This window comes from Gekko japonicus, unplaced genomic scaffold (assembly GCF_001447785.1).
Source record: "Gekko japonicus isolate JY-2015 unplaced genomic scaffold, Gekko_japonicus_V1.1 scaffold424, whole genome shotgun sequence".
In the NCBI taxonomy this organism is placed as follows: domain Eukaryota; kingdom Metazoa; phylum Chordata; class Lepidosauria; order Squamata; family Gekkonidae; genus Gekko; species Gekko japonicus.
This window is the reverse complement of record NW_015165247.1, coordinates 98974-110693: the sequence shown is the minus strand read 5'-3', so window position 1 is coordinate 110693 and position 11720 is coordinate 98974. Positions and strand designations below refer to the sequence as shown.

Genomic DNA, 11720 nt, shown 5'->3' with positions numbered 1-11720 from the left:
GGCCAGCGCCCCTGTTCTGCGCCCCCAAAGCACTGACGGGGCCCAGCACCCACCACCCCTCTCCCCCCCCCAAGGACTACCTGGAAAGATCCAATTTCCAAGAAGGGAAGGGAGAGGAGAGACGGGCGGGGTCCTCAGTTCCACTGCGAAAAAGCCAACCGAACAGACTGACAGACCGAATGTTCGCGGGCCAAGGGGGACAAGATGCTTCGACTCTTAATGCGCATACAAAACAAGCCACTTTATGGCCACGGAGAGATTGGCCTTGCTCCAGAGATGGAGAACCCAAGAATGAACCTGTGGTTCCCATGGGGGGGGGGCGAGAATGGGAGAGGAATCGGGGACACCGGCTTGCAAGTCCCCTCCGGCCGGTCTCCCGTGACCGCAAAGGCAAAAAACAACCGAAGGAGCGGAGGGGGATCCGGGGAGGGGAGGAGAGGAGAGGCCAGCACGTGCAGCTCCCGACCGGGCGTCGAGAACCCTGCGGAGACCCCAGAGAGGGAGAGAAAGAGACAGACGGCGATTGCTCCCGAAAGAACCTGGAAAGGGGGCGGGGTGGGGGGAATCTGGACAGACCGAGGCCGGGGTGGGGGGCGTGGCTGGAAGGTGGCACAGCGGCTGTCTAAAACGCCCTGCTGGCTTCACCCCGGGGGGCCGGGCCCAGAGAAAGGGAACCCTGGAGAGAAACTTTGGCGCGCCATCGCTGGCTTTCGGACATGAGTGGCAGTGGGGAGGCCTCCCGGCGAGGAGCGGGCCCCCAATCCGACACAGCCCCCTGGCTCCTCCACGGAGGAGGCGCTCCTTTCACAATCTGTCCCTCGGGGGCTCCCCGGCTCCAGGCCTCTCCTCGGCTCTGTGCTCCTGCGAATGCCACCGCCTCTCCCCTCCCGCCCCGAATCTCTGGGGAGAGAAAGAGACCCCCCTCCGAAGCTCCCCAAAGCCCAGGCGCGTGCGTGTGTGGGTCCTGCGCGACCGCCGATTGAGGGGAGTCAATAAGGCTCGCCGTGACCCCCTCCGTCGTCACAGCTGATCACCCAACTGAGCAAGACGAGAGGCGGGGCCGCTCCCGCCGCTCCGCACCGGGAACACGGATCCCCCCGCGACCACCGCCCCAGCGGGCGGGCGGGCCCCCGGCTAGTTCTCGGCCCCGACGGTCTGCCGGGCTTTGATGAAGGCCATCCCGTGGGTGCGGAAGTGAGTCTTCAGGTTGAGCTGGGTGTCGAAGCCCTTTCCGCACACCGTGCAGGTGAGCTTCCCTTCGGCGTCTGTCGGGGAGCCCCCCTCGAGCTCGCCCCGGGCCCCGGGCTCCTCCGCCTCGCCCGCCCCCCGCTTCTTCTTGTGGGTGATGAAGCGGTGGCGGTTGAGCGAGACCTGGGACGTGAAGCAGAGGCCGCACTCGCGGCACTGGTGGGCGCTCTCGCCTGTCCGGTGCTGGGGGATGTGTTCCTGGAAATCTGCCGCCGTGGGGGCCACGTAGCCGCACTTGCGGCAGTGGTAGAGGGCTTTCCGGTCGCCTTTGGGGGTCTGGGCCGGGGGGGTGGTGCTATCCGGCTCCTCGCTGCACGAGTCTCCTTCGTCGGAGGAGAGCTTGCGTTTCCGGCTGGAGGCCTGCAGGAACGGGACAGAGGAAGCAGAGAGGTTAAGCCCATCGGAGCACCTTTGCTTTTAGACAGGAAAACCACACACGCGCACAGACACACACCACCGCTGCCGCCAAGGTTCTAAGCCCAGGGGTCCCCAACATTTTTGAGCCTGCAGGCACCTTGAGAATTCTAATTGGCTTACAACCCCCTTTCCCTTCCCCTCCCCACAACAGACACCCTGTGAGGTCGGTGGGGCTGAGACAGCTCTGACAGAAACTGCTTGTGAGAGAACAGCTCTGAGAGAACTATGGCTTGCCCAAGGCCATCCAGCCAGGGGCAAGTGGAGGAGTGGGGAATCAAACCCGGTTCCCCCAGATTAGACAACAGACACCCTGTGAGGTAGGTGGGGCTGAGAGAGATCTTGACAGAAACGGCTATCTTTCAAGGACAGCTCTTGTCAGAACTGGGGCTTGCCCAAGGTCATCCAGCAGGTGCAAGTGGAGGAGTGGGGAATCAGACCCGGTTCTCCCAGATTAGAGTCCGCGCACTTAACCACTACACTAAACTAAAAGAAGAAGAAGAGATTGGATCTATACCCCATGGCCCTTCACTACCCAAAGGAGTCTCAGAGTGGCTCACAAACTCCTTTCCCTCCCCCTCCCCACAACTGACACCCTGTGAGGTCGGTGGGGCTGAGAGAGCTCTGACAGAAACTGCTTGTGAGAGAACAGCTCTGAGAGAACTTGTGCCTGACCCAAGGCCATCCAGCAGCTGCAAGTGGAGGCGTGGGGAATCAAACCCGGTTCCCCCAGATTAGAGTCCGCGCACTTCACCACAACACCAAACTGGTTCATATGGGGGGAGGCCATCCTTAAAACATACACCCCGGCCCCAGCAGGAAGCACATGGTGTTTGCAAGCCGGGTGCATGAGACGTGATGAGCCGCCGTACAGAGGCCGAGGTGTGGTTCCTGCGTTCCGAGCAGCTTGGGAGTTCTTCAGGGTCCAGAGGACCCCCTTCCAGGCTCACCTGCGAGTTCCGGGCGCCCAGGCGGGTGATCAGCACCTCCTGACTCCGCGTCTCGTCGGTCACTTTGATCCCGTGACGCACCTGGATGTGCTTCTCCAGGATGAGGCGGCTGCTGAAGGTGCGCTTCCCTTCGGTGCAGTACCTGCGCGGAGGGGGGGGGGAAGGAGGCGGTGAGAATCCGCGGGAGGTCTCCGGAAGACTCATACAACCCCCCAAGCCCCAGGAAGGCCTTCACGAGCAGAGAAGAGGGATCAGGTTAGGACTAGGGGGACCCCTGTACACCTCCTGGCAGGCCAGTGGTGCTAAAGAAATCTTGTTGTATTAACAAGAAGAAGAAGAAGAGGAGATTGGATTTATACCCCTGGCCCTTCACTACCCAAAGGAGTCTCAGAGCGGCTCACAATCTCCTTTCCCTTCCCCTCCCCACAACAGACACCCCCTGTGAGGCAGGTGGGGCTGGGAGAGCTCTTTCCATAACTGCCCTTCAGAGAACAGCTCTGAGAGAACATGTGACTGGCTCAAGGTCACCCAGCTGGCTGCATGTGGAGGAGAAGCGGGGAATCAAACCCGGTTCTCCAGATCTGAGTCAGCCGCTCTTAACCACGACACGAAACGGTTCCAGAAGGCAGCCTTGTGTTTCTGCAACTGGAAGAGCTCGAATCCAGTCTGGAAGCACCTGAGAGACCCACACGTTTTGGGGGGCAGGAGCTCTCAAGAGTCAAAGCTCCCTTCGTCAGAGAGAGCAGCAGGAGAGAAGCTAAACGCCAGCCCAATCGCACCTTAAGACAAACAAGCTTTTCGGGGCATGAACTCTTCAAGAGTTAAATCTCCCTGACAAAGCTGATGAAGGGAGCTGAGACTCTCAAAAGCCTAATAGCCCCTCAAAGCTTGGTGCCTCTTATGCCACAGCGGCTGAGGGGGAACCTCCACATCCAGAGGCAGTCAACCGCTGAATCCCAGAGACAGGAGGCAAAATCTGGGGAAGGCCTCGGCCTCTCTGCCCTGTTGCTGGCCCTCCAGAGGAACTGCCTAGCCACCATGTGAGAGGGGATGCTAGAGTAGATGGAGTAGATGGACCCTCACTGGTCGTTGGCCCTCCGGAGGAACTGGCTGGCCCCTGTGTGAGACGGGAGGCTGGACTGGAGGGACCCTCCCTGGTCTGACCCAGCAGGGCTCTTCTGAGGTTCTTCTCAGGGGAAGGCCTCGGCCTCCCTGCCCTGTTGTTGGCCCTCTGGAGGAACTTGCTGGCCCGTGTGTGAGACAGGAGGCTGGATTAGATAGATGGACCATCACTGGTCTGACCCAGCAGGGCTCTGCTGATATTCTTCTCAGAGGAAGTCCTCAGCCTCCTTGCCCTGTTGTTGGCCCTCCAGAGGAGCTCTTTGGCCACTGTGTGAGATGGGATGCTGGACTAGACTGGACCATTAAGTCTGATCCAGCAGGGCTCTTCTGTTGGCCCCTGTGTGAGAGGATGCTGGACTAGATGGACCCTCACTGGTCTGGCCCAGCAGGGCTCTTCTGAGGTTCTGATCAGGGGAAGGCCTCAGCCTCTCTGCCCTGCTGTTGGACCTCCAGAGGAACTGGCTGGCCCCTGTGTGAGACGGGAGGCTGGACTGGATGGACCCTCCCTGGTCTGACCCAGCAGGGCTCTTTTGATGGTCTTCTGAGGGGAAGGCCTCGGCTTCTCTGCCCTGTTGCTGGCCCTCCAGATGAACTGGTTGGCCCCTGTGTGAGACAGAAGGCTGGACTAGAGGGACCCTCCCTGGTCTGACCCAGCAAGGCTCTTCTGATGCTCTCCTCATGGGAAGGCTTCGGCCTCTCTGCCCTGTTCTTGGCCCTCCAGAGGAACTGGCTGGCCCCTGTGTGAGGCAGGATGCTGGACTGGAGGGAACCTCACTGGTCTGACCCAGCAGGGCTCCTCTGAGGTTCTTCTCAGGGGAAGGCCTCTGCCTCTCTGCCCTGTTGTTGTCCCTCCAGGGGAACTGGCTGGCCCCTGTGTGAGACGGGAGGCTGGGCTCCAACGGAGAAAGACCAAAGCAGCATGAATGTGAAAGAAATGCCCCTCCTCCCCAGCAGCACAGAGGTGGGCCCATTACCGGCAGGGGTAGACGCGCTTGATGCCCTCGTGGTTCACCCGAACGTGTCTCCGCAGGCTGGGGGCAGAGCAGAAGGAGCGTTCACACAAGCGGCACGGAAACTTCTTTACACACTGGTGAGTGAGAGGGAGAAGAGAATGCAGTGAGAACACAAACTCTGCCTCCCACAACAGCGTTAAGAGTGAAAGCCCAGTAGCACCTGAAAGGGTAAAGAAATGGTAGGGGAGGAGCTTTTGTGAGTCACTTTACACCTAGAATGTGAGCCACCTGCCCTTACAACTGAAGAGTAGAGTGATTTCAGATGCTGAGTGACAATAGCAGGTGGGGGGGACGGGACATTTTAATCTTCCCGGACATTCAGTTGCTCATTTAAGAGTAGCAGTTCACTTACAAAGGAATTACAAAGTGAGATTAGAAAGAGAGACTGCTGAATTGCAACTGATAATGATGTTCAAGACAGTGCATCTACCTGGACTGAATAGAGACCTAGGTTTCCTGTCTCATTACCAACACTAATTTCTCCACTCCAACTTCCCCTCTGCATATCACACCTAATCCAATCACACACAACCACTCAAGACCATCTTGTCACTGAAAGCACTTTATTGTTGTTAGTATTGTTATTATTTATGATTTTATTGTTTTACTGGATTTTATGTATGGGCTTTCGCCCCTTGTAAGCCACCCTGAGCCCACTCGCGGGGAGGGCGGGGTAAAAATGCCTAAATAAATAAAAAACAAATAAAAATAAATATTGTCATTTATCTGCTAGCACCATTCAGCACCTGAAATCACTCCACTCTCCAAGATGAGGAGGAGGAGGAGGAGGAGGAGGAGATTGGATTTATACCCCGCCCTTCACTACCTGAAGGAGTCTCACAGCAGCTTTCAATCTCCTTTCCCTTCCTCTCCCCACAACAGACACCCTGTGAAGTAGGTGGGGCTGAGAGAGCTCTTTCAAGGACTGTTCTTGAGAGAACAGCTCTGAGAGAACTCGTGACTGACCCACAACAGACACCCTGTGAGGTAGGTGGGGCTGAGAGAGCTCTTTCGAGGACTGTTCTTGAGAGAACAGCTCTGAAAGAACTTGTAACTGACCCAAAGTCACACCAGCAGCTGCATGTGGAAGAGTGGGAAATCAAACCTGGTTCTCCCAGATTAAAGTCCACACTGCGAACCGCTACACCAAACTGGCTCAGGAGGAGGACGGAGGGACTCACAATCCCAGCTGTATCTGAAGAGGTGAGCAGCAACTCACAAAAGCTCCTCCCCTGCCACAAATCACATTACTCTTTAAGGAGCCCTTGGACTCTGGCTCTTCTCTGCTGCTAGAGACAAACACAGCGGCCCATCTGGATCCGTCTCCCGCAAAGCCCTCGCCGGGCCCCTCAGACCTCACCACCAACACACAAGCGGGGCTCTGTTGCTCACAGACCCCTCCCCTTCCCCAAGTGTCGGGAGCTCATTAAATTAACTCATTAGCATAACTCATTTGCATATGCCACGCCCCCTGACATCACTGGAAGTGACAGAAGGCCACACCCCCTGACATCACCGGAAGTGTGTCAGAAGGCAACACCCACCGCTCAGGCTCCACTGGACTGTTTTCGACTTGGAGGGGGGGGCTTTGCAGCTTTCCTGGCTGCTTCTTGCTCTGACTGAGGGCTGCTGGGAGCAGGGGGCGGGGCTTGTTGCATGTGCCCGCCCCCTGGGCTCTTTACTGCCGGAGCTCCGCCCCTGTGCGCTCCCGCAGGAAATGACCCCTGGTTTGTAAAATGTATTTCCGAGGGCGACCATGCAGCTGCAGCACCGGGCCATACCTAATGATGCGTTGGCTTATTTCTATCTTCCTTTGCTCCCCCGTTAGGATTCAAAGCAGCTTCAGAACACGGTTCTCCCCGCCTCCGTTTGCGTACATCCACCACCACCACCACCCTGTCAGGTAGGCCTGGCCGAGAGCTGGTGATGGGCCCAAGGCCACCCAGCGAGCTTCCGTAGCAGAAGTGGGGATTCGAACCCAGGTCACCCGGAACAAATACATGCTCTCCCCCTCTTATTAAGGTGCCGAGCCAGGGGCAGCCAAAACGTGCACATCAACTGATCTCGCTCCTTTTGACCCACTCCTTCCTTCGGGGAGCTCAGGGCTGCATGTGTTGCTCTCTTTTCCTCCCTATAACCCTCACAACCACCCTGCGAGGTAGGCTGAACCGAGAGAAAACCCACCCAGAGCGCCGCATAAAAAGAAGAGGAGCACCATTCCGCCTCTCACCTTCCCGTGGATCTTCTTCATGTGCACGACGTACTCGTCGCGCTCCGGGAACCAGGAGTGGCAGATGCCGCAGGTCCAGCCGTTGCTCCGGGTGCGCCTGCCCACCTCCGGCTTGCGCTGGAAGCGGCCCCTCTTGCTCTTGCGTACCTCCGGGGAGCTGGGCGGCTCCTCGTCCTCCGAGGAGGAAGACGACGACTCCGAGACTTTGGAGACCGAGGGCGGGGACTCTTCTTCCGTCGGCTCTGGCTTGGGGGTGAGGGGGGCAGCGGGGGGCTTCTTGGCGGGCTCCTCCTGGGGCTTGGGAGGCTGGTGAGTGTTCTGGCCCCCCCAAAAGAGGAAAAGGTGGGTTAGACCGAGCTGAGCTGGCAGGAGGGCAGGCAGTCCCCCTGAGGGCCCAGTCCAGAGGAGAGGTCCACGGTTCTCCCAAAACAGCCAGCGTCGGCAGGAGGGCTGGGGAAAGGGGGCTGGCGCCGAGCCACCCACTCCTGCCAGAGAATCCCCAGCTGGTTTACACGGAGTAGAACTGCCGGCTCATCAAGATCAGTTCTGTCTCCTCTAACTGGCTCTCCAGGGACTCAGACAGGCTTTTCCAGGGAGAGGCCAGGGACTGAACGCAGCCGTGGGAACGGCTTGACGTCTACGGACAGGGCTGCTTCTAGGACCTGGGCCATCCAGGTCGGAGCCAAAGGCATGCAGAGGAGATTTGCCATTGCCTTCCTCTACAAAGTCTTCCTTGGTGGTCTCCCACTCAATTACTGACCTTCTTAACTGCTGAGATCTGATGAGATTGAGCTAGCCTGAACCATCCAGGTCAGAGGAAAAGACAAACAGAGGTGGGTTTGCCATGGCCTTTGCAGAGCCTTCCTTGGTGGTCTCCCTTCCAAGTACCGACCCTGCTTAGCTTCCGAGATCTGAGAGGCAGAGGTGGTTGGCCATTGCCTTCCCCTGCAGAGCCTTCCTTGGTGGTCTCCCTTCCACGTTGTGCTGACCCAGCTTAGCTTCTGAGAGCTCATGAGACGAGTCGAGTCTGGCCCATCCAGGTCAGAGAACCAGTTATATCTACACAGTCAAACGCTAGAAACCTCCACCCCCAACCCCCCCGAACCAAACAACCTGAGTCCGAGGAGATAAGGTGGAACAGAAATGTTTAAACATTTTTTTAAAAAAAACGTAAAAGCCAAACTGTCTTGCCAATACTACACTCTGAAGCTGCTTGGTGCTCTTGCGGTACGGTATCCTATCTAGCCATCTGGGCCTTTTTGCCGACGTTGCCGCCCTTGCCCTGGGATGCCCAGGCTAGCCTGATCTCGTCAGGTCTCGGTAGCTAAGCAGGGTTGCTATGCAGAGGCAGGCAATGGCCAACCACCTCTGAACGTCTCTTGCCTTGACCCGGATGGCCCAGGGTAGCCTGATCTCGTCAGGTCTCAGTAGCTAAGCAGGGTCGGCCCCGGTTAGAACTTGGATGGGAGACCACCAAGGAAGCCCAGGGTTGCTGAGCAGAGGCAGGCAATGGCAAACCACCTCTGATCGTCTCTTGCCTTGACCCGGATGGCCCAGGGTAGCCTGATCTCATCAGGTCTCAGTAGCTAAGCAGGGTCGGCCCCGGTTAGAACTTGGATGGGAGACCACCAAGGAAGCCCAGGGTTGCTGAGCAGAGGCAGGCAATGGCAAACCACCTCTGAACGTCTCTTGCCTTGACCTGGATGGCCCAGGCTAGCCTGATCTCCTCAGATCTCGGAAGCTAAGTAGGGTCTGCCCTGGTTAGTCCACGGATGGGAGACCACCAAGGAAGTCCGGGGTTGCTATGCAGAGGCAGGCAATGGCAAACTGCTTCAGCCTCTTGCTTAGACCTGGGTGGTCCAGGCTAGCCTGATCTCGTCAGATCTTGGAAGCTAAGCAAGGTCGGCCCTGGTTAGTCCACAGATGGGAGCCCACCAAGGAAGTCCAGGGTTGCCATGCAGAGGCAGGCAAGGGCAAAACCACCTCTGAACGTCTCTTGCTTTGACCTGGATGGCCCAGGCTAGGCTGATCTCGTCAGGTCTCAGTAGTTAAGCAGGGTTGGCCCTGGTTAGAACTTGGATGGGAGCCCACCAAGGAAGTCCAGGGTTGCCATGCAGAGGCAGGCAAGGGCAAAACCACCTCTGAACGTCTCTGGCCTTGACCCGGATGGCCCAGGCTAGCCTGATCTCGTCAGATCTCAGAAGCTAAGCAGGATCGGCCCTGGTTAGTACTAGGATGGGAACCCACCAGGGAAGTCCAGCGTTGCTACGCAGAGGCAGGCAATGGCAAACCACCTCTGAACATCTCTTGCCTTGACCCGGATGGCCCAGGCTAGCCTGATCTCGTCAGATCTCAGAAGCTAAGCAGGATCGGCCCTGGTTAGTACTAGGATGGGAACCCACCAGGGAAGTCCAGCGTTGCTACGCAGAGGCAGGCAATGGCAAACCACCTCTGAACATCTCTTGCCTTGACCCGGATGGCCCAGGCTAGCCTGATCTCGTCAGATCTCGGAAGCTAAGCAGGGTCGGTCCTGGTTAGTACTTGGATGGGAGACCGCGGGGGAAGTCCAGGGTTGCTATGCAGAGGCAGGCAATTGGCAAGCCACCTCTGAACGCCTTGTGCCCTGAAAACCCTACATGGTTGCTATAAGTCAGTTGTGACTTGATGACCCTTTCCACCACAACTAATTTCTGTGCAACAGAAATGTGTACAAACCCGACCATCACCACCAATGACCACATCTTCACAACTGCTACTAGAGTGCCCAGTGATTAAAACTTTGCCTTTGTCTCACACTTTGTGGCGAGAGACCAAAGTCCTGAGTCCAGCGGCACCTTTCAGAGCAACAATCTAATATGTTATCGGAGGCTTTCACGGCCGGAGTTCGTTAGCTGTTGTGGATTTCTCGGGCTGTATGGCCGTGTTCTTGGCATTGTAGGGCCTGACGTTTTGGCTGTGACTGGCATCCTCAGAGATATAACACAGAAAGAGGGAGGACTACAATGCAAAGACCACAGCCATAGAGCCCGGAAAATCCACAACAACTATCTGGGTATGGGCTTTCGTGTGCATGCACACTTCCCCAGATACATGCACATGAAAGTTTATACCCAGAATTGAACTTTGTTGGGCTGAAAGGTGCCTCTGGACTCAAACTGTGTTCTAAAGTTTTACACGAAAGCTTATACACCCAGAATTAAACCTTCTTGGTTTGAAAGGTGCCACTGGACTCAAACTCTGTTCTGAAGTTTTATTCTGCACACGAAAGCCTGTACCCAGAATTGAACTTTCTTGGTCTTAATGATGCCACTGGATTCAAACTCTGCTCTAAAGTTTTATTCTGCACACGAAAGCTTTCACCCAGAATTAAACTTTCTTGGTCTGAAAGGTGCCACACTGGACTCCGACTTTGTTCTCTTGCTTGAGACCAACGTGGCGACCCACCTAAATCGAACGTCACGGTCGGGTTCTGGATCTCACCTTCAGATGCTCCAACATGGTCCGCTTCTGGGCAAAGAGGAGTGGGCAGTCGGGACACTTGAAGACGCTCACCCTCTGGTTCAGCAAATGCTGGTCAAAGTGCGAGGAGAGCAGAGGCTTGTGGGTGAAGACGGTATCGCACATGGCACACTTGTAGATCATCCTGCAGGGACAAGAAACGTCTGAACCGGGGACTGAGGGAGGGAGGGAGGAAGGGAGAAGGGGAAGGAGCCAGGGGGTGTTCCTGGGGCCCACGAGAGTGCCCCAGATGAAGCCCCAGTGGCGAGGGGCTCAGATTCTCACTGGGCTTTCTGCTGACATCCACCCACCCACGAGTTTGGGGAGGGGGTGTGGCTCAGTGGGAGAGCATCTGCTTGGCATGAGGTAAGGTTCAGTCTCTGGCATTACACCAATCAGGTTGGAAGAAGAAGAGGAGGAAGAGGAGGAGGAGGAGATCAGATTTATACCCCACCCTGCACTTGGAGTCTCAGAGCGGCTTACAGTCTCCTTTCCCTCCCCCTCCCCACAACAGACATCCTGTGAAGGAGGCGGGGCCAAGAGAGCTCTCTCGAGGACTGCCCTTGAGAGAACAGCTCTGAGAGGCTTCCGGTCTGGCTCCCGCGAAAGGCAGACGCATCCTCGGGTCGCTCCCGAGGGCGCCTTGCCCGCCCGCGGTGGAGGAGGGAATCCGCGCAAGCGGAGACCCGAACGAGCCCCTCAGATGAGAGGAGCTCGGATCAGGGGCGCTTTAGGGCGTTCCAGGGGGGAGTCTCTCTTTCGGTCGAGAGATCGGAGATTGAGACTCTCGCCATGCCCTGCCCCTTTGGACCTTGCTGCGTGAGCGACCCCGTTCTACGGGGTTTAGCGGAACCACCGGGCGTCACCGAGTGATGAAGCGAAAAAAAATGGAAAAGAAAAGACTGGCGTAACTGTGAGTTGTCAAAATACAGTGAAAATGAACTAAGAACGTTTCCCCCCCCCCTTCAGCGGAAAATGAGGAGGTTAATCCTCTATAAGCAGAGAAAGAAAAAAAAAAGAAAAGAGGGGGGGAATGGACTGAGCGAATAGTGATCTTTTCCTTTGATGTACTTGAAAATAAGCAAGAGGTTTTGTTTCCCTGGAGCGCATTTTAAAAACTTTACTAAAAATAAAAAAACAAGATGTCGGAGATGGGTAAAGACAAGCGGAGAGAAGGGAGGGACTTCCGTCTGGGCGTTTGTGTCAACGTGAGTGCCGGCTGTTTAATATTTGGACTGGGTATGG

General features: G+C 56.7%; 1 protein-coding gene across 1 annotated transcript in view; it reads right to left on the bottom strand.

Annotated features, from left to right (window-relative positions):
- Positions 1 to 1050: 1050 nt before the first annotated feature.
- Positions 1051 to 11720, bottom strand: part of ZNF687 (zinc finger protein 687) — a 50198-nt gene continuing 39528 nt past the window's right edge. Inside the window, exons 6-10 of the mRNA XM_015410089.1 lie at positions 10458 to 10620; positions 6978 to 7295; positions 4709 to 4821; positions 2613 to 2754; positions 1051 to 1608 (exon numbers count right to left, since the gene is read on the bottom strand). Of these exons, the coding sequence (XP_015265575.1) occupies positions 1135 to 1608; positions 2613 to 2754; positions 4709 to 4821; positions 6978 to 7295; positions 10458 to 10620 (1210 nt within the window). The 3' untranslated portion in view covers positions 1051 to 1134. The remainder of the gene's footprint in view (positions 1609 to 2612; positions 2755 to 4708; positions 4822 to 6977; positions 7296 to 10457; positions 10621 to 11720) is intronic.